Source organism: Amphichorda felina (genome assembly GCF_050947745.1).
Source record: "Amphichorda felina strain 45539 chromosome Unknown scaffold_4, whole genome shotgun sequence".
Classification (NCBI taxonomy): domain Eukaryota; kingdom Fungi; phylum Ascomycota; class Sordariomycetes; order Hypocreales; family Bionectriaceae; genus Amphichorda; species Amphichorda felina.
The window spans coordinates 3,159,645-3,183,527 of record NW_028145046.1 but is presented as its reverse complement, the minus strand read 5'-3'; the positions used below and the strand labels follow the sequence as shown (position 1 = coordinate 3,183,527).

General features: G+C 54.7%; 8 protein-coding genes across 8 annotated transcripts; 5 read left to right on the top strand and 3 right to left on the bottom strand.

Moving 5' to 3' along the window:
- Positions 1 to 221: 221 nt before the first annotated feature.
- On the bottom strand, positions 222 to 1,377 carry MDH1 (malate dehydrogenase MDH1; the record flags this gene model as incomplete). The annotated part of the gene is made up of 3 exons (XM_083194232.1): positions 222 to 1,060; positions 1,138 to 1,255; positions 1,324 to 1,377. 3 exons carry the CDS (start codon positions 1,375 to 1,377, stop codon positions 222 to 224), a joined length of 1,011 nt encoding a protein of 336 aa, XP_083051180.1.
- Positions 1,378 to 2,645: 1,268 nt separating this feature from the next.
- ACO1O0_004798 (putative zinc finger motif, C2HC5-type-domain-containing protein) lies at positions 2,646 to 4,208 on the top strand (the record flags this gene model as incomplete). The annotated part of the gene is made up of 1 exon (XM_083194231.1): positions 2,646 to 4,208. The coding sequence occupies one exon, from the start codon at positions 2,646 to 2,648 to the stop codon at positions 4,206 to 4,208; it is 1,563 nt and encodes a 520-aa protein (XP_083051179.1).
- Positions 4,209 to 5,550: 1,342 nt separating this feature from the next.
- Positions 5,551 to 6,069, top strand: ACO1O0_004797 (uncharacterized protein; the record flags this gene model as incomplete). Its single annotated transcript, XM_083194230.1, has 2 exons — positions 5,551 to 5,558; positions 5,619 to 6,069. 2 exons carry the CDS (start codon positions 5,551 to 5,553, stop codon positions 6,067 to 6,069), a joined length of 459 nt encoding a protein of 152 aa, XP_083051178.1.
- Positions 6,070 to 7,870: 1,801 nt separating this feature from the next.
- ACO1O0_004796 (uncharacterized protein) lies at positions 7,871 to 8,497 on the bottom strand (the record flags this gene model as incomplete). The annotated part of the gene is made up of 1 exon (XM_083194229.1): positions 7,871 to 8,497. The coding sequence occupies one exon, from the start codon at positions 8,495 to 8,497 to the stop codon at positions 7,871 to 7,873; it is 627 nt and encodes a 208-aa protein (XP_083051177.1).
- A 1,756-nt stretch (positions 8,498 to 10,253) lies between these two features.
- On the top strand, positions 10,254 to 11,924 carry GIT2 (major facilitator superfamily domain-containing protein; the record flags this gene model as incomplete). The annotated part of the gene is made up of 5 exons (XM_083194228.1): positions 10,254 to 10,370; positions 10,475 to 10,763; positions 10,820 to 10,954; positions 11,007 to 11,233; positions 11,289 to 11,924. The coding sequence occupies 5 exons, from the start codon at positions 10,254 to 10,256 to the stop codon at positions 11,922 to 11,924; spliced, it is 1,404 nt and encodes a 467-aa protein (XP_083051176.1).
- A 523-nt stretch (positions 11,925 to 12,447) lies between these two features.
- Positions 12,448 to 14,181, top strand: ACO1O0_004794 (peptidase S8/S53 domain-containing protein; the record flags this gene model as incomplete). The annotated part of the gene is made up of 2 exons (XM_083194227.1): positions 12,448 to 12,651; positions 12,679 to 14,181. The coding sequence occupies 2 exons, from the start codon at positions 12,448 to 12,450 to the stop codon at positions 14,179 to 14,181; spliced, it is 1,707 nt and encodes a 568-aa protein (XP_083051175.1).
- A 665-nt stretch (positions 14,182 to 14,846) lies between these two features.
- Positions 14,847 to 17,603, top strand: HST3 (DHS-like NAD/FAD-binding domain-containing protein; the record flags this gene model as incomplete). Its single annotated transcript, XM_083194226.1, has 2 exons — positions 14,847 to 14,972; positions 15,027 to 17,603. The coding sequence occupies 2 exons, from the start codon at positions 14,847 to 14,849 to the stop codon at positions 17,601 to 17,603; spliced, it is 2,703 nt and encodes a 900-aa protein (XP_083051174.1).
- Positions 17,604 to 18,275: 672 nt separating this feature from the next.
- On the bottom strand, positions 18,276 to 22,763 carry ACO1O0_004792 (uncharacterized protein; the record flags this gene model as incomplete). The annotated part of the gene is made up of 3 exons (XM_083194225.1): positions 18,276 to 21,700; positions 21,758 to 22,682; positions 22,704 to 22,763. The coding sequence occupies 3 exons, from the start codon at positions 22,761 to 22,763 to the stop codon at positions 18,276 to 18,278; spliced, it is 4,410 nt and encodes a 1,469-aa protein (XP_083051173.1).
- Positions 22,764 to 23,883: the final 1,120 nt, after the last annotated feature.

Below are 23,883 nucleotides of genomic sequence, written 5' to 3'. Positions count from 1 at the left end.
CGGGTCCAAAGGAAGAAAGCTCTTCTAAGCCGGTTTTCCCTCTAAACCTCCCAATCGTGACTACTGAGACAAGCCCAAGGGCCAAAAAACCAAGCCCGCTCGCACCACACGATGGATCATCCCCCTATGCGAACTCCCCTGCTCCTTGGCAGAAGAGCACTTCCTCTACTCAAGAGAGAAGAGGAGCCCCCACAGGGCGCCCAGTGGAAAAATGGGCCAGCTTATTTGCCGGGGTTGGAGGCAACAAAGGCGACACCCTTCTCAATGTTCTTCTTGAGGTCGCCGAGGCAGGCGTCAAGGAGCTTCTGCTCGGCGGCGTCGATCTGGCCAACGGGCAGGATCTTCTCGACACCCTCGGGGCCGAGCTCGATCTTGGAGCTGAAGAAGTCGATGCCCTGGTCCTTGTAGAGAGGGGAGTCGACAAAGGCGGGCTCGACGACGCCCTTCTCGCCCTGGACGGCGCGGAGGACGGACTCGGCCATGCGGGCACCGGCCATGGCCATGGACAGGGTGGCGGAACCAGCACCGTCCTTGGCCTTGACGACCTCGTCACCGCCGAACTGGACGCGCTTGACGAGGTCGGCGTTGGAGGACAGGTCGGGGTGGCTGCTCTGGCTGAAGAGGGGCACAATGGTGACACCAGAGTGGCCGCCGACGACAGTGATCTTCTCGTCCTTGGGGTCAGTGCCCTTGATCTCGGAGACGAAGCGGCTGGCGCGGACAACGTCAAGGGTGGTGACACCGAAGAGGGTCTTGGGGTTGTAGACGCCACGGGCCTTGAAGACCTCAGCGCAGATGGGGACGGTGGAGTTGACGGGGTTGGCGATGACGAGGAGCTTGGCCTTGGGGGCGGACTCGGCGACGGCCTTGGCGAGGTCGCGGACGATGGAGGCGTTGGTGTTGAACAGATCGTCGCGGGTCATGCCGGGCTTGCGGGGGACACCGGCGGGGATGAGGACAACCTCAGCGTCCTTGACAGCGGCGGCGAGACCGGCGGGGGTGGGCTCGTAGCCGGTGACGGTGGACTTGGTGTTGATGTGAGAGAGATCGGCGGCGACACCTGCGAAGGAAGGGGGAGTCAGCATTCATTCAATTGGGCACCTCCTGGGAGCGACAACCAGGGGAGTTATGTCTTACCAGGTCCGCCACGGATGTCGTAGAGGGCGAGCTCAGTGACGCGGGGGTTGAGCTTCATGAGCAGGGACAGAGGCTGGCCAATGCCGCCAGAGGCACCGAGGACGGCAACCTTGGAGAGCTGCACGAGTGTTGGGATCAGCGGTCGGCCTTTCGCTTGAGGTTGGATAATTAGGCATGTCAACTCACGTTGCGCGCCGAGGCGGAGAAAGCCCGGCGCTGAATCTTGGAGGCCAGCATCATGATGGATTGTGTTGATTAAGAGGTGTGAGGGAGAATACAAGAGGTTATCTGTGTGTGGATAAAGGAAGAAAAGAGGAATTGGGAATCTTTTGGGACGACGTGGCTGCGTGGTTTTCCCGGCGGCAGAAAAAAAAGATGGAAACGGAACCGGGGGACGATGGCTGTTGGCTCGTTGGGAGGACAACCTCACGTTGCCAAGGTGCTGCCGCCGCGGTACACAGTACGTTGCTCGAGGGGGCATGGACCAATGGGCCCAATGGGCCAATAGGCCAATGAGCATGGCTCCCGGCATTAGCTCGGCATTGCGGGTAAACGGCGGTCGCTCCCGTGACATGACATAAGGTGCCCTCACTGTAGTGACTACACCAGCCAGAGCACTGTGCTGTCACTGCTGTCACTGCTGTGGGAAGTCTGGAGGAACGGGCGTGGGGAACATCGACCACCCGCCCAAAGCCTGACTCGTGACTGGTGAGGTGGGCGACTGAGGTCACCTGCACATGACTCCGGGTCAAGCTCGGAGACGCCGGGAAGTGGTTCCAACTTCCTCGGCACCGCCCACCGGATTCACCGGCGGTGACATATCTGGCGCATGTCCGGGACGCCGACGGCCCAGGGGGTTTGACCATCGGGAAGTACAGGCCCGAGGCTAGGTTCTTGAGCGAATCGCATATACATACATGTTTCCTCAATGTTCCTGCTCGTTTCATGGAGAGTTGGAGGGGTGCAGTTCCAGTCACCGACCCTTTGGCCCGCGTGCCGGGGTGCGGAGGGCATCGGGGAGAGCCACTGGCTGTGTCGATAAAAGTCGGAAGGGACGTGGGATGTGATCCCACTCGCCTCTGGATGCAAAATAAATATTGGTGTTGAATTGTTTGTTCCTAAGGTATTTCTACTCTTCTCTTTGCAAAACTCAAGGCCTTACAACTAGTAACTCGTACTACCTTGGAGCACATTGTTTTTACTTGGGAATAGTGTATAAACCTGATACAGGCTACGACTAAGATACAACAAATGATTTCAATTTACAGCAATAAACCACTATTTTTTTTTCAACAAAATTCCTATGGTCTTAGAAGAATCGTTAAGGAAAATCCCATTTCCGATGCATCGGTGAGTGACTCAGCCGGGGACGTAGGGTAAGATGATGCTTTGGCGCGAGATGCAGTGGGGCAAACCCCACGTCGATCGTCAGCTTCAATATCGATTCCGACCTCTTTGATTCTAGTTTAACTTCAACTTCTCTTCAACTTCACCACCCCGCAAGAACCATGTCTTTAGCGCAGCTGTCCCAGCTGCTTCCTTTGCCAAATGAAGAGCTCCAGCAGGTCCTCGATTACGCTGCCTCCCTCTCAAAGCCCGAGGCTGCCTCCCATTTTAGCAACCTGCTTGGCGACTCGCCCCAGGCCGTCGACTTTATCTCGTCCTTCAATTCCCGCCGAAAAGATCCTACTACAGCAACTGCATCGTCTTCTGCAGCTGCTTCGGTACCAGCTTCATCGTCAAACACAGCCGACGCCGTACCCAAGTCGAGGCGCAAGCCCAAGAAGTCAGCCCAGGCGATACATACCCCACGACCTCGACAAGTCGCAGATTATGCTGCCCCATCAGGAACAGTCTACAATAAAAAGGACAGCGATCTAGAGTACATGCCACAGCATCAGAGAGCTAGTGCCCCCTCCAGCAACAATGCCTCGAGGTCGAGCACCCCGAAACCTGCGCCAAAAGAGCGCCCGTCAGCCGGATACCTGATATCAGATCACTCAGCCAAATCTAAGTCAAAGTCAACACCTTCTTCCCGAAGCTCGACACCGAAACCTGCGGGAGGAAGCACCAAGATATCTATATCAGGCGGCACGCCCATGGCCGGACAGTCCACTGCCCTTGCGGACCTCGATTTGGCGATCCGCGCGCTCGAAATCACGACGAATCCTTCACTCGATAAGCCTGGTGCGCGGAAATGCAACTGCGTGGCGACGAGACACCCTCTGCAAGGCGCGGCACCAAACTGCCTGTCCTGTGGCAAGGTCATTTGCATGAAGGAGGGGCTTGGACCCTGTACATTCTGCGGCACTCCACTCCTGAGCTCGAATGATGTGCAGGCCATGATGAAGGAACTTAAGGAAGAGCGAGGGCGGGAGCGGATGGCCGCCGACGCCAAAGCCAACCGTCGCGCTGATGTGAGCAAAACCCCGGCTCCGTTCACCAAGCCACGCGGCAACGACGGCCCCACTCTGTCCGAGGCCGAGGCCAAGGCGAGAGAACACCGGGACAAGCTTCTGGGTTTCCAGGCACAGAATGCGCGACGGACGACGGTTCGTGACGAGGCGGCTGATTTTGACGTGAGCGGAGCTATGGCGGGTAACGGAGGTAGTATGTGGGCTAGTCCCGAGGAGAGAGCCCGGGAGCTGAAGCGGCAGCAAAAGCTCATGCGGGAGATGGAGTGGAATGCACGGCCAGAGTACGAGAAGCGGCAACAGGTGGTCAGCATTGATCTCGTTGGGGGCAAGGTTGTTCGCAAAATGGCTGCTGTGGAGCGCCCGCGCAGCCCTGATGAGAACGATGATGTGGCTGATGCTGGACATGCTGTGCTCGCCGAGTCAAAGGGGAACAAAGATAGAACCGGAGGCGCATTCAGCGGTAACCCGCTGCTTGGTTCACTGATTAAGCCCGTCTTTGACGCTAAGGGGAAGGGGGTTGAGGCCGAGGGGCGGAGACCCAAGAAGACGGGGTGGCGGCGAGTACAGGACGATCTGGAGAACAACGAAGGTGTCATTCTGGATGGAGGAGTCTATGGATATGGGGCAGCGGGTGATGAGCCCGGATGTGGATAGATGACAGTTGATCAGTTGCCGTGGATATTGGTAAGGGGGCTCACGATACCCATTCACATTAGCTAAATGGTTTCCCTGGCGTTGAGATTTGGTTGGGGCTAGAGCAGGCGGAAAGAAATGGAAACTTTAGAACACGCTCTCCACCGAAAGCCACGGGGATACACTCATTGTTGTCGTTCGATGCTTGTTGTCTGGTCCCTCTGGAGGCTGTCGGTGCACGTGGTGTGGGGTGTCGCGGGTATCACGTGATTTCGTGTCATGGGTGGGCCAAGCACTCTGCAGCGGAAGGATGGTGCGATCGAAACAAACCACCTGCAGGCCGACCCAATGCAAGCCACACCGCGTCAAAGGGAGGCGTTGGCGGGTTCCGAGGCGATATCTGGCTTGCTAATAGTTGACATGGGGCACCTGAATGATTTGTGATCCTGCGGACGAGACATGGCAGCAACATGGCAGCAAACCTGTCAAGCTGACGGAGAGACCCGACGTCATGGGGCTCAGTCCCGAGCTGGTGGTTCGTGGCGTCGTGGAACTGAGGCCTTTCAGAGTTTGCCTAGAGCGTGTTCGCGCAAGGTGCGACGTGCCATCGTGTTGATGGCCGGGAGGATCTTTAGATTTGCCTTTTACGCTTGTTGCGCGGTTTCTGGTAAAAGATTTGTGCCCATGCCGACGTGGGTGGTGGCTGGGACCCTGTCAACTGTCAACTTGACCGTGTCGCCGGTCGGATGGGCTCGTTGGTTCTGGGGCGGCGATCTCGACACCCGATCATGAAATCGGAAGAGGCCCTTAACACGAACAGAGAGCTTTCAAGTTGGAACTTCTGCCTTTTGAGCTTAAAAACAGTTAAAAAACCAGACATCTTGTGAAATAGAAGCATTCGAAGGTCCCCAGGGTGGAACCTTCCACTGTTGCTCTGTGCTGGGGAAGGCGGGCACCACACTGTAGTGGGTGCCACCTCCCGCATCCGTCGCGCCTGACCGCGTAAACCACAAGAGTCACCCACCAGGGACCGACGAGAGTGGAGGTTTCCTTCTCTTCCTTCCCCTCTGCATCGCCACGGGGGTCTCGCATCACCGACATTTCTGCTCCGACGTCGCTACCCGCACCTACCGAGGGTCGCCAGTGCTCCTCGATATTGCTCCCCGAGAGACTTTTCTCGACACGGCGGATTTACGCCCATCGCTTGATTGTCCACAACAATCGTTACTACCACGACCACCACCGATCTCTGGGCTTTCCCCGTACGCTTCCCCGTCAATACGACGGCCGCGACAACGACTCGATGACATCCACGGCCTATGACCGCCTTGCTGCGGTCGCGCCGAATAATAGCCCTACAACGATGCCCCTGTCTCAGCCGTCGATGCATGCAAGCGACCGCAACCCTGAGACATCATCAATCGCTTCCAGTGGGGGCTTTGCCGTCCCGCCACAGCCCCCCGTCGCGACCGAGTCGCGTGCTCCGGTCGATCAGGACGAAAAGATAGCGGCCTCCCAACTCTACAGCAGCCATCTTCTCTCAACGGATGAACGCTTCTCCCAGAGCGACCCCCCGTCTGCCGACGGCTCCCAGATATCGAACGCGACTAGTACCTCCGATCGGGTCTTCACACCGACGCCTAGCGACGACGGCACAATATCAAATCACCACGTTGGTCCCAGCCAGGACAGCCAGCTTATGCAGCTATCCGCCATTGCGGCGGCCCAGGACAGGATGGTTACAGATGGGGACGACATTGGCGCCAGCTCGCGGAAGCGGATGGCCGACGGCGAGGTCAAGAGTCCCACGAAAACCCACTCGAGAAATGTCAGTGCCATCAGCATGGCATCTACCACCAGCACTATTGGCGATGTAAGTTGACGCTACTTCAGCGATGGCTTCTGAGGATCTAACGCAACCCAAGTTGTCGCACGAGCTTAGGACGCGTCTGTCATACGCAATGGTAAAGGTAAACAATGGCTGGCAAGCCCATTCCCTCGACGAGGTCGAGTCGCTTGCGTCCCAGGCCGTCTCCCCGACTTCAAGCACATCAACGACTGTACATCGCCGCAACGGTTCCTCCGCTAGCCCTCAGTTGGTTGGCCGCTCCATGGCTCATCTACAACCCACCAACGATCCAGCACCTCCGAGACGAAAATCTAACTCGCCTCCTTACCTGTCCAATCGACCGACCCTTGCTCCTCCGGCCCCTATCCGGCCATCGATGGGGATGGGTGTTTCGCATCCCCGTCGGAACTCTAACTCTCACTATACACCAACCTTGCTCTCACATTCACATTCCGCCTCTCCCCACACTCCAGCTCAGCCACCTGCGTTGAATACCTCGCAACTAAGGGGACACGGCGCCGCTGAGCCCATGCTGTACTCCCCCCACCAGAATGTGAGGGAACAGGATGCCATTGAAACATTGCTCTTCATGAGTAGCCCCAACAACTCTGCGAACCTCAAGCACACTTTCTCGCCCACTGGTTCACCAGGCCCTAGCTCCCAGCCGGCACCAAGGAGCACGGGAAGACAGCCTTTACCTGGTGGGCCCCGGAAGGCTCTACCGACCCAGCGTCCTTCCGGTCCTACAAAAAGAGTAGGGTTCGAGGCATCGCCTGGCATGACGCCGATACCAGATTCTCCCATGGACCTAGATTCTCCTCAGCAAGCGTATAATACTCTCAACAGGGGCCTACCACGGAGAAGGACGGACGCAGGGGGTGGCCATATACGAAGCTCGTTATCACTTCCTAGTGCCCTAGGAATTAGCCACATGACACATCGTCAACCGATTAGCGACAAGGACATTGATCGGATGCTGGATAAGGGGCTTGAGGACAACAACAGTTCAGACGACGAAGAAATCCAGCTTCCACAACGACGGAACGGTATACATGGGGTCATTCGCACATGAGAACAGACGTCTGCACCTGGCTCACGGACTGGTCTGATACCCTACTGGTGTCCCTTGCCTTTGCCCTCTAGTCTGCCGCGGTCCGGGCTTTCTTGAGCACTGATTCATTCTGTGGAAATTGGCACTTCATGATACCCTATTGCGGCGGGATTGGCCTTTGGCTTAGAGTTTTATCTTGCCGAGACTTCTGGGGCAAGTCGATCGTTCTACTGCATTGCCACATAACACGGGCTCGGGCTGTGAATGGCCATACAGGTCCTACTTCACAACATCATCTTTCAGCGTTTTGAATGTTGGTCGATTTCATTCTTATGGGGCCTTTCTTTTTGCGCATACTTACGTGGAACGACTTGCATGGAGATTTACTGTTTTCTGCCTAAAAACTTGCGAGGAGCGTTCTGAGGGATGATATTATCGTTTGCTTTAATGACGGGATGACGTCTCCATGTTGAGCTGGACAAGGGACTTATATCTGGCGCGTGGAGGGAGGCTGATATTGATACATGCGGTTAAAGACGGACTCGCTTCTGCTGCAGATTATATATAAGCTAATATCCAGTTACAGAGACTGCCTACTTTGCCTAGACATGTCTGGGTAATGAAACGAACCTTCTGCAACTACGAGACTATTTGTGGTGTGCAATGCTTTGCTCAATAGCACTATCCCTGGGTATATTTACTCGATATGACTTGACAAAAACGAACTTTTTGCGCCGCTCTTTGTCAAACCCAATGTTTACAGACTTTCCTATAGCGACTTGATCACCGTTGTTCACCCTCTCGTGTTGGTTTGATATACTCGGCGATTCGGCGTGCCAAGGTATTTCTGGGCCTTGATTTCGACGCCGCTCCTTTCGCTGCTGTTGACGACTCGCCATACATCTGGCTCGCAATGTCCCTCGCCTCCGACCGTGCCAAGAAGGCGGCGTAGTCCCCCGACTTGGTATCCTGGGCGTCCGGCTTGGCGGCGGCGGCCTCGGAGCCCTGCTGGCCCGGCGGTCGAGGCGATGTCGTACGGATGAAGTCTGAGGCGGCGTGGGTGGGATGGTATGGAGCGGAGGAGGAGGAGGAGGACGCGGCGGCCTGCTGCTGGCGCTTGGCCTCCCTGTCCTTATCCACCTCGTGGTTGGCGGCGGACACGGACCAGAAGCGTTCCTTGAGGGACGGCTTCCGGGGCCTGGAGTCCGGCATGGCGGGCTGGGCACCTCCGCCAGCAGGGTCTGGGATTTCTGCGTCCTTGGTGAGGGCCGTACGCGGTCTTGGCTGTATGCCGGTGCCGGGATCTTGACCTGTCAGGAGGATGCAGGGTTTTTCTTTTGCATCTACGGTGGGACGGGCTCGGTGGGACGGGCTCGAAGTGTTAAAAGAAGGGGCTGGGAATTCCAGCATGGGAACTGCAAATATCGTGGGAGCATTCCATTCCTATATGCACATACATGTACCCGGGGGCTCGGCCTGGAAGCGTCAACTCGCACCAGAGATCTTGGACCTCTGAATGGGCGCTGGGATGAGGAGGTCTATAAAACGAGTGGCTTTCCCAAACCAGGCGCAAGTGAGGATTTCTACATGACAAGAACCGTCAGCCCAGCAGGGCTGGCCTATTGGCCGAGATCGGAATGTCATAGGCTGGGCTGGGAGAGTGGTTGCTCGCGAAACTGGGAAAACTTGGCAAAGAGGCTTGACGGCGGGCGGGTCAGCTCGAGTTTCTTCGTCCACGGTGTACGGACTTGGTGCGTGGCTGATGATGACGGGAGGGGCTTTTCTGGCGACGTTTGGGCAGATGCGTCACATGAGGACTTCCTGCTTGGGGGAACGCAGAGGGTGATTGGGTCTGTGGGGGAAAACGGCCGTTCGATGGCTTTTACGACGTGGTATTAGCGGCAGAATGGATGAGGAGAGAGTTGGAGAAGGGGGTGGCCGCTTTATCCGGGTGCTGATGGGACTTGGACGTGGTGGAGTGCCCTATTTTCTTTGAAGGCTGACTTGGGGGCGATGATCCAGGGAAGATGCCACCACGTGCTCGAACTGAGGGAGGATATGGGATATATGTCCTGGGCCACTACGACTAGTACTACTAGTAGTATTTCGTATGTACGGATACTACTTGGGAACCCGCTCGCCAGGCGCCGGAGTAGTGCGCGCCACCCCGGGGCGGACCGGGAACGCCGTGAGTCCCGTGGCTCCACGACGGCGCCGAATGGATAATACGGATTACGGAGCGCCGAACTGAGGCAAGGCTGGGAAGAAGAGAGGGGCCAGAGAGTTTCTCACCACGATGCGCGAAAAGTCGGTGGGACAAGGGAGGCAAACGGTGGCTTGACAAGTCTCGGCGGAATGCGAAGCACAGGGCATGGAGTCGAATCCTGCCGAGAAAAGTCTCAATCCTGCTGCTGCCTGTTTGGCGCGGTTACCTATTGACAATTGCTAGCGGACCATCCTGCTATATACTACTAGCTACTATTAGTATTAGCAGTTGAGCTCTGATAAAATCTCTGAAAAACAAATGCAAATGAAAAGCCAATATCAGCCACGTGGTCCACTACCGTTACACAACCGCGTGGATTTCGTGTTCACAGGTTACATGCTCATCTCGACCGGCGACAGTAGTGTGGAGGAAGGGCCAAAAAGATAAGCAACCAACAGTCGTCTAACAGACCAACACTCTCACACAAACACTGAATATTCATCATGACCGGGGTCATTCTTGGATCCTGAGCCCTCGATGCTCCACTACCAATCTCCGCGATACCTGGGTTGGTTAGTTCACCTGTACGTCTGCTGTGTCTACACTCGACTACTCCGAATACGTACTCCGTATCATCGGTCCTGCAGAGTGCAGACGAACCACTCGCTCGGTCGGTCGGGGAGCCCGAGGGTTGGGAATGGCGAGTTGGAGATTCATGCACGTGCATATGCAGTCTGTACCGCTGCAGTCGGTATCCCGGCAGGTGACCCTTGGCAGATACATTGTAGATCCCTTATAACAATGCGACGCTGCCAATTTGTCTCTTGTTTGTGCCGCCCAACATCCCCCCAAGTCCGACTCTTCCCCGGTGTCGCGCCGTGCTTCGTACACACGTACACAACTCTTACGCGTAGTAGTACTTGTACAGCTTCATCCGTGAGGCAAGCTCCAGGCCCGACGATGGCGACCCTCGAGCCCCAGAGCGTCCTCGGCAAGGATGTCGAGGAACCTGTCGTGATCGCCGGCGGCGCTGAGGAGCCGCGTCCGCGCAAGCCATGGGCGAAGGCTGCCATGCCCGTCTTTGCCTGTGGTGCCGGTCTGTTCTCGGACGGCTACATTAACAATGCAAGCACAAACTAATACCATGTCTGGCTTGTCCTGCCCCGCTAACATGAACACAGGTCATCGGCTCGGTCAACACCATCCTCGGCCTCAAGTACGGCGAACTGTACACGGGCTCGACTGCCTCGCAGAATGTTTCGGCCATTGCCTTTGCTGGCACCGTCGTCGGCCAGCTGCTCTTTGGCTTCCTGTCCGATCGCTGGTCGCGCGCCAACTCGCTGCTCGTCTCCACCATCCTGCTCATCGTCTTCACCATCCTGGCCACCGGCTCCTACTTCAAAGGCAGCGCCGTTGGCATGTTCAACATGCTGGCCGCCTGGCGCTTCTTTGTCGGTATTGGCATTGGAGGTAGGCCTTCATTTTTCAACTTACAAGTGCTGGATATCTTGTGCTGACCTGGTAAGGCGAGTACCCGGCTGGCAGTGTGGGCGCCGCGGAGTCGACGTCGGAGCTCAAGGAGGGAACCCGCCATCGCTGGTTCATCCTCTTCACCAACTCCATGATTGACGGCGGCTTTGTCATTGGAGCCTTTGTTCCCTGTGAGTTGCGACCAGGCCATTCCTATCCCGCTATATTTCTGACTCTTTCCAGACGTTGTCGCTGCTGCGTGCCATAACAAGCACTTCGAGACCATGTGGCGCACCAGCCTGGGCATCGGTGCCATCTTCCCCCTGGTCCTTCTCTACCTCCGCTTCAAGCTCGAGGAGCCCGAGGAGTACGCTAAGGAGGCTATGAAGAGGAAGACCCCCTACATGCTCGTCCTGAAGTTCTACGGATTCCGCCTGTTCTGCGTCAGCCTCATCTGGTTCCTCTACAACGTACGTCCCTTCAACCACTGCAACGAGCTGGCTGGCTTTTACTGACAAACCCAAGTTCTCCGTCTATGCCTTTGGAATCTACTCCTCCTCTATCCTGAGCGGCCTCTACAGCGACGAGGCGCCCCTGACCACCGTCTTTGGCTGGAGCACCGTCATCAACTGCTTCTACCTCCCGGGCAGCATCATCGGCTCCTTCATCAGCGACTGGATTGGCCCCAAGTATACCCTGTCTCTTGGTGTGTCCATTCAGGCCATTGTCGGCTTCATCATGGCCGGCCTCTATGACAAGCTCTCCAAGCACATTGCCGCCTTTGCTGTCGTCTACGGCATCTTCCTGTCCCTGGGCGAGATGGGCCCTGGAAACAACATCGGTCTTCTAGCCGCCAAGACGAGTGCCACCGGCGTCCGCGGTCGCTACTACGGTATTGCGGCCGCCGTTGGCAAGATTGGCGCCTTTATCGGCACCTACGTCTTCCCCGAGATCCAGAAGGCTGGCAAGACCGCCACACAGTCGGCCCAGTACCCCTTCTGGGTCGCCTCCAGTCTGTGTATCCTGTCCGCCATCATCACCCTAGTCTTCATCCCCAACGTCAAGCAGGATACCATCACCCTCGAGGATGAGCGATTCCGCGCCTACCTCGAGAGCCAGGGATGGGATGTTAGCCAGCTTGGCGAGCACAAGCAGGATTGACAGTAGCATAGTCGGAGCTTGATGACCATGATCACGAGCCCAATAATATTATATTAGCCGTCTTGCTGTGAATTTGGAAACTTGTTCGTCCAGGTGAACGCATCCATGCTCATGTTTCAAATTGTACGGTATACCGTGCCACAAGCTGCGTGTTCCAGTGGCACCACCCATATCTGGCCGTGGTCGTCGAGACAAGCTAATCTTGTCCCCGTGAAACCGAAACTGCCCGTTTGGCCAGTGCCCACTTGTGACTCTTCGGGAACGTCTTGATTCAGGGGCACTTGCTTCCGCCACAAGCGCGTTCGATTGGTGGTGTGACAAACGTACTCGTACTCCCAGACCACCTTCGCACGGTGAACCTTGGTTCCACTATCGACAGAAGATGGCCGTCTCGTCGTGTCTTAGACAGCACGTCACTTCTGGGGGCCACTGGGAATCATTCAAGGGAGGCTTTCGTAAAAAAGCGACAACAACCGCCACTTCTTTAAAGAATTCCTCTGCTCTTCACATCTGATCTTTCAATATGGCTACATCAATGCAACTCGGCATCTTAGCCCTAGCAGGACTGGGTGCATGTGGCATCGTTCTGGAAACGACGCCTAGGATCCCCGATGGCTGGAATCTGGTGGAGCAAGATGTCGATCCTGGCCAACCGCTGCGCCTGTCTATCGCCTTGAGAGAGCCTAATATGCAGGAGCTGCGGTCCAAGATCTCAGGCCCTTCGGCGGTGAGGCTTTCCCACGATGAGGCCCAGGCACTCCGTGTGCCAGACCAGGACGACGTCGATGCCGTGGAGAAGTGGCTCTCAAACAACGGCATTACCCATACAGCCCAGGAGAATGACTGGATCTACGTCCATACGACTGTTGGAGAGGCCGAGACGTTGCTGGAGATGAAGATGCATCGGTACCAGTACGAGAACAAGGACCCGGTGCTTCGCACCAGAGAATACTCGGTGCCTGAACCTCTGGTGGACGCCATCAAGTTTGTTCATCCCATTGGAAACTTCATGGCACCTAAGAAGGAGCTCACCAGGAAATCACCCCCGAAGCCGCATCATCGTCGTAATGCGCCCTGCGCTGGTGAGACAACGCCCAAATGCATCCGCAAGCTCTACAACATGCCACCTGTGGACCCCAATGCACAGTCGAGCATTCGCCTCGGCGTCGCTGGTTTCCTCGAAGAAAACGCCAACCACAGAGACGTCGATCTGTTCCTACGGCGCAACGCTCCTGAGATCCTAGCTGAGGGTTACAACTTCACTGTGGAACTTGTCAACGGCGGCGAGAACTCGCAAAAACCAGCCCAGTCCGGCTCAGAGGCTGCGCTGGACATGGATTATACCATGGCGCTTGGATTCCCGTCTAACATCACCTATTACTCCACTGGCGGGCGAGGTGAGAAGCTGGACGATAATGGCGACCCTTACCCCGAGGAGTTCGTCGACAACGAGCCCTACTTGGAGCTTCTCGCACATCTCCTCGATAAGCTTGACGATGAGATCCCGCATGTTCTTTCCTTCTCATACGGCGACGACGAGCTCTCCGTGCCAAAGCCCTATGCCGAGCGCGTCTGTTCCATGTTTGGCCTGCTCACGGCGCGTGGCACCTCTATCCTGGTGGGATCTGGTGACGGCGGCGCGGCGGGAGGGCGTAACTCGTCCTGCCGGACACCAGATGGTATGGATGTCACCATGGCCGCCTTCCCTGCAACCTGCCCCTGGGCGACAGCCGTCGGGGCCGTGGACAACGACAGCGAGCCGCCAAAGGGCGCTGACTTTAGCGGCGGCGGCTTCTCGCAGTATTTCCCGAGGGAGGCCTGGCAGGATGAGGCTGTCGAGGACTACGTCCAGGCACTTGGCGGCCACCTCTGTGGCTATTACAACAGCAGCATGCGCGCGACGCCGGATATATCGGTTGTAGGGACCGAGTTTCAGACCGTGATCGCGCGGCAGGTGTCGCTGCTGGATGGGACGAGCGCCAGCACGCCCGTCATGGCGGCTATGATTGCGCTGGTCAACGAAGAGAGGATCAGGGCGGGCAAAGAGGTATTGGGCTGGCTGAACGGTAAAATATACAGCAAGAAGGTCCGGGAGACTCTCCAAGATATCAGTGGCGGTGTCAGCAAATCGTGTAGCTTCGAGAACGGGGGTGGTGAGCCTGGCGGGTGGCCAGCCGCGGAAGGGTGGGATGCTATCACGGGGTTGGGCGTGCCGCGGGATTTCCAACGGTTCCTACGAGCGCTAGTAGAGACATAAGAGACGTAGTTGAAGACTTGTAAAAAAAAAAAGAGAGATGGTCATCTGAAACGTTGAGACAGATGAAGATGTCGGGGAGGTCTGAAGACAATTAAAACCCCACATTTGCCCACCAAGCTCTGTAGTTGTACCCCACATGCACCGGCTGGAGCGCTGAACCCACTGAGACCAGTGAACCGCGCCTATCGATAGCGCCAGATAAGACCTAACCCCAGCCAGACGCGGACAACAACACCAGCAGCAGCGCGTCAGTGCTGGAGCTGCATCGAATCCACCTCACGAGATCAAACCTACCTCTGTCCCACACGGCATTGTGCCTCCACAACGCGTCAATTCTTCCATCTGCCTGCCTTCCGAGCCACCGATAGACCGGACATCTGAATTTTAACATTTGATCTCGAGTTTCCGTTTTTCCCGCCTCCTAGAACGTATAGTATACCGACAACCACGTCCACTTCCCCAAGCGCGACGTCTCCAACTATCGATTCCTTGGTCGTGAACACGATGACCACCACGGCTCCTTCTGGCATTTTGCATTTTTTTACGCTTTAAAACCAGTCTACAAACCGAAAAGCCCCAATTTCACTCCGAAAACGCGTCGACCGAGGCCCCACCCAGTCCAGGTCTCTCCTATACGCGCATCGAGTCCGCTCTGACGCGCCGCGATGCCCACGCTACAAGTCGACCCGTCGTCAGACGAGAGCCTCCAAGATGTTGCAAATGCTCTTTTTAAGGCACGCAAGGTTGTCGTCGTGACTGGCGCGGGCATCAGCACCAACTCGGGCATTCCGGTACACTTCTCCGCGTATGGGTTATATGGACCTGGGCGGCTAACAATTGAACAGGATTTCCGCTCCGAGAATGGCCTGTACTCGCTGATACAGGCCCAGTTCGACGCTGTGGCGCGGCAAAATACCCAACAGGACACATCGTCACCCAGTGACAGCGATACTGAAAGCAACGAGGGAGGACGGGCCTTCAAGAGGAGACGCATATCACGCGAGAGTACAATTGAAGTCACGTTGGAGAATACCGTAGGGCCATCACTGCCAGCATCAGACGACATGACCCCAAGCACGCCAAAGCCCTCCCGCAGTACTGTTCTCACAGCCATTCCGACCTCTCCTCTATCATCCCCCCCGGTCGAAATTGTTCCCCCTTCCGTCTTCCGCAATTCTGGCACGCGCCTCTTCGATGGCCCTGTGCCTCCGAGTTCCTCGCCTCTCTCGTCGCCTCCTCCAGTTCTTTTTGACCCCTGGGGTCCAACGTCTCCGTCAGACACAAGCCCGAGCCGGCGGAGCAGCACTTCGCCTTCCGAGGTTGATGATACCTTCAACTCAGTTTCATTCTCTGCGTCACAAACGTCTGCCACCGGACGGAGCAGTCTTCCCAATATGAAGGGCAAGGACCTTTTCGACGCGTCGATATGGGCAGATCCACTGCGAACGTCGGTGTTTTACACCTTTGCAACGTCACTTCGGCAAAAGGTTAGAGACTGCGAGCCTACGAGCTCACATCGCTTCATTAGTCACCTGAAGGACCGCGGCAAGCTTGTGAGGTGCTACACGCAGAATATTGACCGCATCGAGGAAAAAGTTGGCCTTTCCACTTCCCTCCAGGATGGCCCCGGGAGTCGTGGCCGCTTTTCTCGAAAGTCCACCAACGCAAGCCAGCTAGCCAAGATGGTAGAGGAGGATTCCAAGGACAAACCTGGGTCAGAAGGCTCAGAAAATGGCAATGCGGGCTCGTCACAGTCAACCACAGGCCCCGATGGGACTGCGACTACGGCTGGCGATGACGAGACGACGGGCAACGAACGTAAGCCGTCGAAGCAGCCACCCCAACTCGAACGCTCCCGGTCATCTGGAGTGGAGTGTGTCTTTCTTCATGGGTCTCTAGAGAGTTTACGATGCTTCCTCTGTGGCCGTGTGTCATCATGGGATGATAATCTGGAGTTTGAGACGCTTTCTGGCCAGCAGCCTGAATGCCCTCACTGCATAGGTGCTACTGCTGCGAGGCAAGAGCGCGGGAAGCGAGCGCTTGGGGTAGGAAAGCTGCGACCAGACATTGTGCTGTATGGCGAGGAGCATCCTAATGCCCACCTCATTAGCCCTATAGTGACGCACGACCTCGGGCTCTGTCCGGATATGCTCCTGATTCTGGGTACGAGCCTGCGGGTGCACGGCCTAAAGGTGTTGGTGCGCGAGTTTGCCAAGGCGATTCATAACCGAGGTGGCAAAGTTGTCTTCGTGAACTTCACCAAACCCCCGGAGAGCTCATGGGGCGACGTGATTGACTATTGGGTGCAGTGGGATTGTGACGCGTGGGTTTCAGACTTGCAGACGAGAGTGCCGAAGCTCTGGGAGGCACCCCCACCGCCGAAGAAGAAGAAGACAGAGGAAGAGAAGGAAAAGGAAAAGAGGGAGCGACCACCGCCAGCGAACCCAGTGGCCTTGCGCGACACACGACTTACTGGGGCGTACTGGACACTCAAGATCCGTGACGATCTGCATAAGATCACGGGAACTCCATCCTTGCTGTGGAGGGCCTACGAACCTACGAAGGAGCAATCGAGTGGTGATTCGAAGCTTAGCGTGGACTTGCAAGCTGATGGTCCGGCAGAGACTTCCCTGGTCATTGTACAGGAAACCATTGCCGTCCAGTCCGAGATCTCAGTGTCCCTTGGAACTGCCCAGGTCCAGGTACCTACGGAGACAACAGTGGATGCTGCAGAGAAACCCAACTTTGCGCAAAAGGTAGTCAAAGCCAAGCCGAGGCGAGCGCGGAAATCAGCCCCAGGTGCGCTTGAACGGCCCAAGAAGAAGCCATCAACACTCAATCCGGCGCATGGAAGGCCTGCGAAGCCCCAGCCTTTGCTACCTGCGGCGACGATTGCGACCGTACCGGGACAGCAGCCAAGTCTGCCGCCGAGAGAGGCCAGAACATCCATTAGCTCCATCCTCAACTCGGTCAAAGAGAATCCTCGAATCCGTAAGCGTAAGAAGATTGACGGTGAAGAGGTCATCTTGCCGGGACGCAGACCGCGCAAGTCAGACACAGAAGTCTTGCGAATGGAGGAGACTTGCATCACACTGGCGCCAATCACCAACACACAACCGCCCACGCCTCCCCAACTCGACTTCCGCCCAAGGCCTCTGGAGCCCGCGTCACCGCCCGCCGGCCCTGTGGCCAAGCTATCGGCAGGACTTGCCAACGCCTTTCAGAAGGGCCAGCGTCTCGCGGTTCACTTCCAGGGTATACTCAATAGGACCTATGAATGGAGTGGGCCGCAGGGGCACTCAGTTTATCACCAGCGTGAGCAGCTGGCGCAGTTGGAGCGGTCGTTTACCAGCTCTGATCGGGATGTGGCCATGGCCCTGGCACAGATGAGGACGCCTGGAAATTTTATGAATATGAGGTAGTTACAGATGTACCTGGGTTGGTTGGGCGAGGAGTATGAGGCGCACAGCGATGCATTTCTCGAGGGGACTACGGTAGCATTTCCAGGATAACAATCAGAGCTGCATTCTGGTATAAACCAATGTTATTTTGAATACTTTTGCGACGTCTCGTATCATACCTATTGGCTGTGCTATCCGAGCAAGCAGTTAACAAAACAAAGACGAGACACAACAGCTAGTCGCTTAGGTACAGCATAAGACTGACGTGACCAGATATCCGTAGAATGGAAACATTATACAATAGCCAGTCACCTCTTAAACATATAGATACACGGAACATGGATATAATATATGTTCAAATATGTACCCATTATCCTCGCGAATATGTTTAATATGTGTCTCGAGGGGCCTTTACTTTTGCCAATCTTTTTCTAGGTTAGAACGTCATTAAAGAGAGTCGTAACTATCGGTCCACCATGAGCGCCGACGACTAAAGCGCCACCAGCGCTTTGAGAGCTCCAAGCTTCCAGCCAAGAAGGATGTTGCATCTGTTTATGCTAGACCCCCGAAACGGGCCGAGAAAGCCTGGAGAAAACCGTCTTGATCATACATCAGCTTCGCCGCCTCATCTGCCACCAGGCCATCGGATAGATAATTACCTCACTCAATCCTTTCAACCCGTACGAAGATACATTATTCACGCACCGGCTGGCCTTCAGCAACTGCACCAGCATTGAGAAGCATCTGTACGACTTTCTCGTGGCCCTCTGAAGATGCAGCTCGCAGAGCGTTGCCATAGTGGCCGCCTTGAGCATTGACGTCTACGCCGGCGTCGAGAAGCATCTGTACGACTTTCTCGTAGATATTGGAAGATGCGGCTTGTAGAGCGTTGCCATAGTAGCCGCCTTGTGTATTGGGGTCTACGCCGGCGTCGAGAAGCATCTGTACCACTTTCTCTGCTCCTCCAGCAGATGCGGCTTGTAGAGCGTTGCCAAGGAAGCCGCCTTGTGTATTGGGGTCTACGCCGGCGTCGAGAAGCATCTGTACGACTTTCTCATCGCCATCTAAAGATACGGCTTGTAGAGCGTTGCCAAAGAAGCCGCCTTGTGTATTGACGTCTGCGCCGGCGTCGAGAAGCATCTGTATGACTTTCTCTGCCCCTCTAGTAGATGCGGCTTGTAGAGCGTTGCCATATTTGCCGCCTTGTGTATTGACGTCTGCGCCGGCGTCGAGAAGCATCTGTACGACTTTCCCATCGCTATCTAAAGATGCGGCTTGTAAAGCGTTGCCATAATAGCCGCCTTGTGTATTAATATCTGCGCCGGCGTCGAGAAGTAACTGTACGACTTTCTCTGCTCCTTTAGCAGATGCGGCTTGTAGAGCGTTGCTATAGTAGCCGCCTTGTGTATTGATGTCTGCGCCGGCGTCGAGAAGCATCTGTATAATTTTCTCTGCTCCTCTAGCAGATGCGGCTTGTAGAGCGTTGCCATAGTAGCCGCCTTGTGTATTGACGTCTGCGCCGGCGTCGAGAAGCATCTGTACGACTTTCCCATCGCTATCTAAAGATGCGGCTTGTAAAGCGTTGCCATAATAGCCGCCTTGTGTATTAATATCTGCGCCGGCGTCGAGAAGAAACTGTACGACTTTCTCTGCTCCTTTAGCAGATGCGGCTTGTAGAGCGTTGCTATAGTAGCCGCCTTGTGTATTGATGTCTGCGCCGGCGTCGAGAAGCATCTGTACAATTTTCTCTGCTCCTCTAGCAGATGCGGCTTGTAGAGCGTTGCTATAGTAGCCGCCTTGTGTATTGACGTCTGCGCCGGCGTCGAGAAGCATCTGTACGACTTTCCCATCGCTATCTAAAGATGCGGCTTGTAAAGCGTTGCCATAATAGCCGCCTTGTATATTAATATCTGCGCCGGCGTCGAGAAGCATCTGTACGACTTTCTCTGCTCCTCTAGCAGATGCGGCTTGTAGAGCGTTGCCATAGTAGCCGCCTTGTATATTAACGTCTACGCCGGCGTCGAGAAGCATCTGTACGACTTTCTGGTGGCCACTGTATGATGCGGCTTGTAGAGCGTTGCCATATTTGCCGCCTTGTGCATTAACGTCTACGCCGGCGTCGAGAAGCATCTGTACGACTTTCTGGTGGCCATTGTATGATGCGGCTATCAGAGCGCTGTCATAGTGGCGGGCTTGTGCATTAACGTCTGCGCCGGCGTCGAGAAGCATCTGTACGGCTTTCTCGTGGCCATTGGAAGATGCGACTCCCAGAGCGGTGTTTGGATGGTCCTGGTTTGCATTTATATTGACGTCTGCGCCGGCATCGAGGAGAATCTGTACGGCTTTCTCGTGGCCTCCAGACAATGCCCAGTGTAGCATCGTCCATCCTGCTTTGTCTGTGATGTTTACGTCAATTTGGCCCTCATCCAGTAGCCATGATAACACCGTTGTATGGCCATTCAATGCTGCAAAGGTGAGGGGATTGGCTGCCGCTATGGGCACCCCGGGACTAACTATTTCGGTGATATTATATTTTAATGTTTTAAATCGGGGATTGCGGTCATCGTAAAGCTCGCGAATGCGATCCACCACGTCACTTTCGCAGTTACGCGCATTCCGGAAGTGGACTATCCAATGCTTTGTAGAATACTCGAAAAATGAGTAGTGTGGTTTGATGAAAGCACTGTGGCGTTCATTTCTCATATGTCTGTACCGTCTATCATTCAAGTCTTTGAGCCGTTTATCATCAATATCGTTGAAAGATAGGTACTGAACGCAGATACGTGTCATTGTCGTTTCCGAGTCATCTCTCTCCAAAGAGTGTTTCCATAGCCCGCTTTTGATTCCCGGGTTAGAATCTCTCGCAACGAGGAACTCCTTGGCCGTTTGGTGGATCAGATATATTCGCGAGTCGCTCACAAAGACAAAGAGGCCGCAAAGGTCTCGAAGCCGTGATTTTAGACGATCGCCATCAAGATCAAGGTCTTGGTGCGTCCGAGCATCCGGTGAGTCCGTTGCTAGCTGGAAGGCCACGTCCATTTCTTGGAGCGTAAGGGGCCGCTTCGCACCGACCATAATGTGTAGGAGAGTCTCAGCTTTCTTTCGAAGGTCCGGGTTACCATTATGTCTGCTCAAGATTTTCTCATACGCTTCCTCAACTGTGGCAGGCAGCGAGTTAATCCTGTCCAGGAGTGCCTTGTCAGTACGCTTATCAATGCTCTCCAGGTCTTCAACCACAAGGTGAAGCCAAAGATAGGTCCGATGCGATGTTTGTCTAAGCCTTCCCTCCAGCATGTTCTGCTGCTTCCGCGTAAGTCCTAGTCTGCGGCCCGTTGTGGCTACCTTCACTTCGATGACGAGATCTATCTCCTCGCTGATGTCTTCGTTGTGGTCTTCGCCAGCCAGCCGGATCGATGGGAAATCTGGTGGGATATCGAGAAAATCAGACTCAATATCCTGGTAGGGTCGACTAGTAACCAAGAATTTGAGCCTAGAATTCGTTGTAGATGATTTTGCACGTTGGGTATAGAAATTTGTTAGGAGCCGGATAAGCTTTCGGCGGTCCTCTGTGCGGCACTCGTCGAGGGCATCCAGGACGAATGTCACCGCATGTGCGTGCTTGTCCGTGGAAGCCGCTGCAAGTATGCGCCATAATTCATCCACTTCACTGCTGAGCCTATCTCCGTTCTTGTTATAGGAATCCATGGCGTGCCGAATAAGCATAGATTGACTGGTAAAGAGCTGGTGGAGAAGAGCGCATAAGGCTGTCGCTATGCTGTTTTGATCTTCGTTGTCCTTGAAGAAGAAGTAGCATACCGTGTGGGTGTCTGTGTTCCGGAGCTCGTTTTCAACAAGGGATTTGGATAGTACAGACTTCCCACAGCCGGGGTCAGCGGAGATCCAAAGTAAATCGTCGAGCGGGCTCTGCTGCCAGTCCTTGTACTTTGGATGTCCCAACACCCATCTGCATGTGCTACGAACTCGTTCTGGGTTGATGTCTTTGAACTGCTCGTAATTGGACGTCTTTAAAGCTTGATGGCATTTCGTATGCTCCTTATTCTCATATCTGAGATTCTGCTTCTGAGCCTGCTCTACGACAACCTTCTGGAGCTCAGGATCTGTATAATCTATCAGTTTTGCAGTAGAAATTAGTAACAAACAGAACAACGGCTAACCTGAGACCAGCTGTGGGATAGGCTTCTCCTGAAGAATATTGTCAGGCGATATCGCAACGGAAAGAAGCTCTTTCGCAAACGCTGCAGCAGTTGCAGCCGCGTACCCCTGCCACATCTCATTCTTGTGTGAATCGGCGTAATCGCAGATTCCACGAATTACCAGACACGGGAAGTCTGGCATCAAGCCGGCAGCCTCCATCTCAAAACAGAGCACCATGTGCCTTTGGCGTAGTCGGTCCCGCATCACACCATGCTTAATGACTTGATTTCCCGACGCGATATTTCCGTAGTGAACCACCGGGTCAGAATCTTCTCTGGCAAGTCGTTGGACCTTGCGCTCAGGGTCACATTGGGCACACGACCCGGCCGCACCCGCGTGCCCATAGTCTGCTTGGAACAGAATATCATTGGAAGCACCAGGATAGCTGTATTTCTTTTGTATCTTTGGGCGTCCGGCGAGCATACCAGACAAGTACTGAGGAATCTGGCACTCTCCACTGAGGTGCTCGGCTTGCAAACGAGTCAACGCAGTCAGCAACATCGCGGGTGGTGCATTGAGAGTCCCTGTCTGTTGGAATTCTCCACCCTGGACGGTTTTCCCTCGGTCGTATTGGATGACGCCGCTACTTGTTGAAGTCGGCTGGCTGACGACAATATCACCAAGTCGAAGATCGTATTCTTCCGTTGGTGACGGTGCACCGCCTCCAATGCCGACCATCAGTCCGAAACGAATCGACTTGAAAGTCCGCAGCATATCTTTGGCCACAGTGGCAGCCGTTGCGGTACCCGCCATTCCCACAGGAAGGCAGGCAACCACCACGTTGTGGTTCCCAATCTGGCCCAGGATGTAGCTGTTGTGATCGAGCGGATCTTGACCAGGTAGGTTCGGATGGATCGAGTCGAGCATCATTTTGGCCCCAGCCATCTCGATCGGGAGAGCACATACCCAGCCCACCGTGTATGCCTCCTTTGCCATAGCTGGGACCTCGGGGGTTGCTGTTTCCATGTTGGCGACCTGGAAATTAACACCTTAATGAGCCCCTAGAGCCGAATGGCCATGTGTTGTCAATATTATTGCTGCGTTGAAGAGAGCGGGGAATCACCATGGCTCGTGAGGGTGCAACAGGTGCATACGGAGTAATTGGGATCAACACCAGGCTGCAAGAGCACAGCCTGGCCACCCAAAGCGGGGTAGGTAGGCTTCTGCAAGGCATGCTTCGTAAAGGGAATATACTACTTTATGCGTCTTAGAGTGACTAATCTGCATATGCATATATGCCGGGATTGGGGGGAACATGATATATAAAATATATCATGTCGCGTACGGTGCTAGGATTTAGGGACAAAACCAGGTAGTCGCCCGTTTGAATTATATTATATATAGTACTATCTATTTATACACAGCATTATATCCGGGCTCCATAGCTTTCAATAAAGATAGGGAGAATTTCTTAGCATTGGTAAAATAAAGGGAACGACGCGCACTGACCCGTACTTATACGATAAGGCAGTTCCCTCCTCCGTAAACGAAATACTATTAGAGTCCGGGTGAGTCTTATTGGACCCGAGGCAGCATCTTGCTTGAAGTCTTTATGAAATTCGTGTAAGTGGCCCCATATAGTATTTATTGGGTGTTTTTGTAAAACCCACATACAGAACCTCAGAAACTTAATTCTATCTGTAGCAGAGGAGAACCAGTACTTGGACCATCGCATTCTTCAGGGACTAAGGGAGTAACTACATGACAAGGAGAGTTTTTGGAGCGCTGGATTTTAAATATACAGGATTTGTGACATTTTATAACTTGTAGCTAGTTGTAATAACCGATCTTAACACACTGACCACACCTTTTAGAAACTAAGATTTTACCAAAAATCACTGCATACTCGGGGAGAGAGATATTATACTTCGCTTCAGTTTCGCATCAGGTGTGGTGGATACTCTCACTCCGAAGTATTTTGTAAGGACGGGAGACCAGCCCTCCAGAGTTTTATATCTATGTTAGGAAGCAATGCAGAGTCATGCATAATTGTCCACCAGGGCTACCAGGACGCAATTCATTCACTCCCACACTTTGATTTCTATGACATATCTTAACCGCCGTTGGTCCTGAGCAGGGTCTTTCC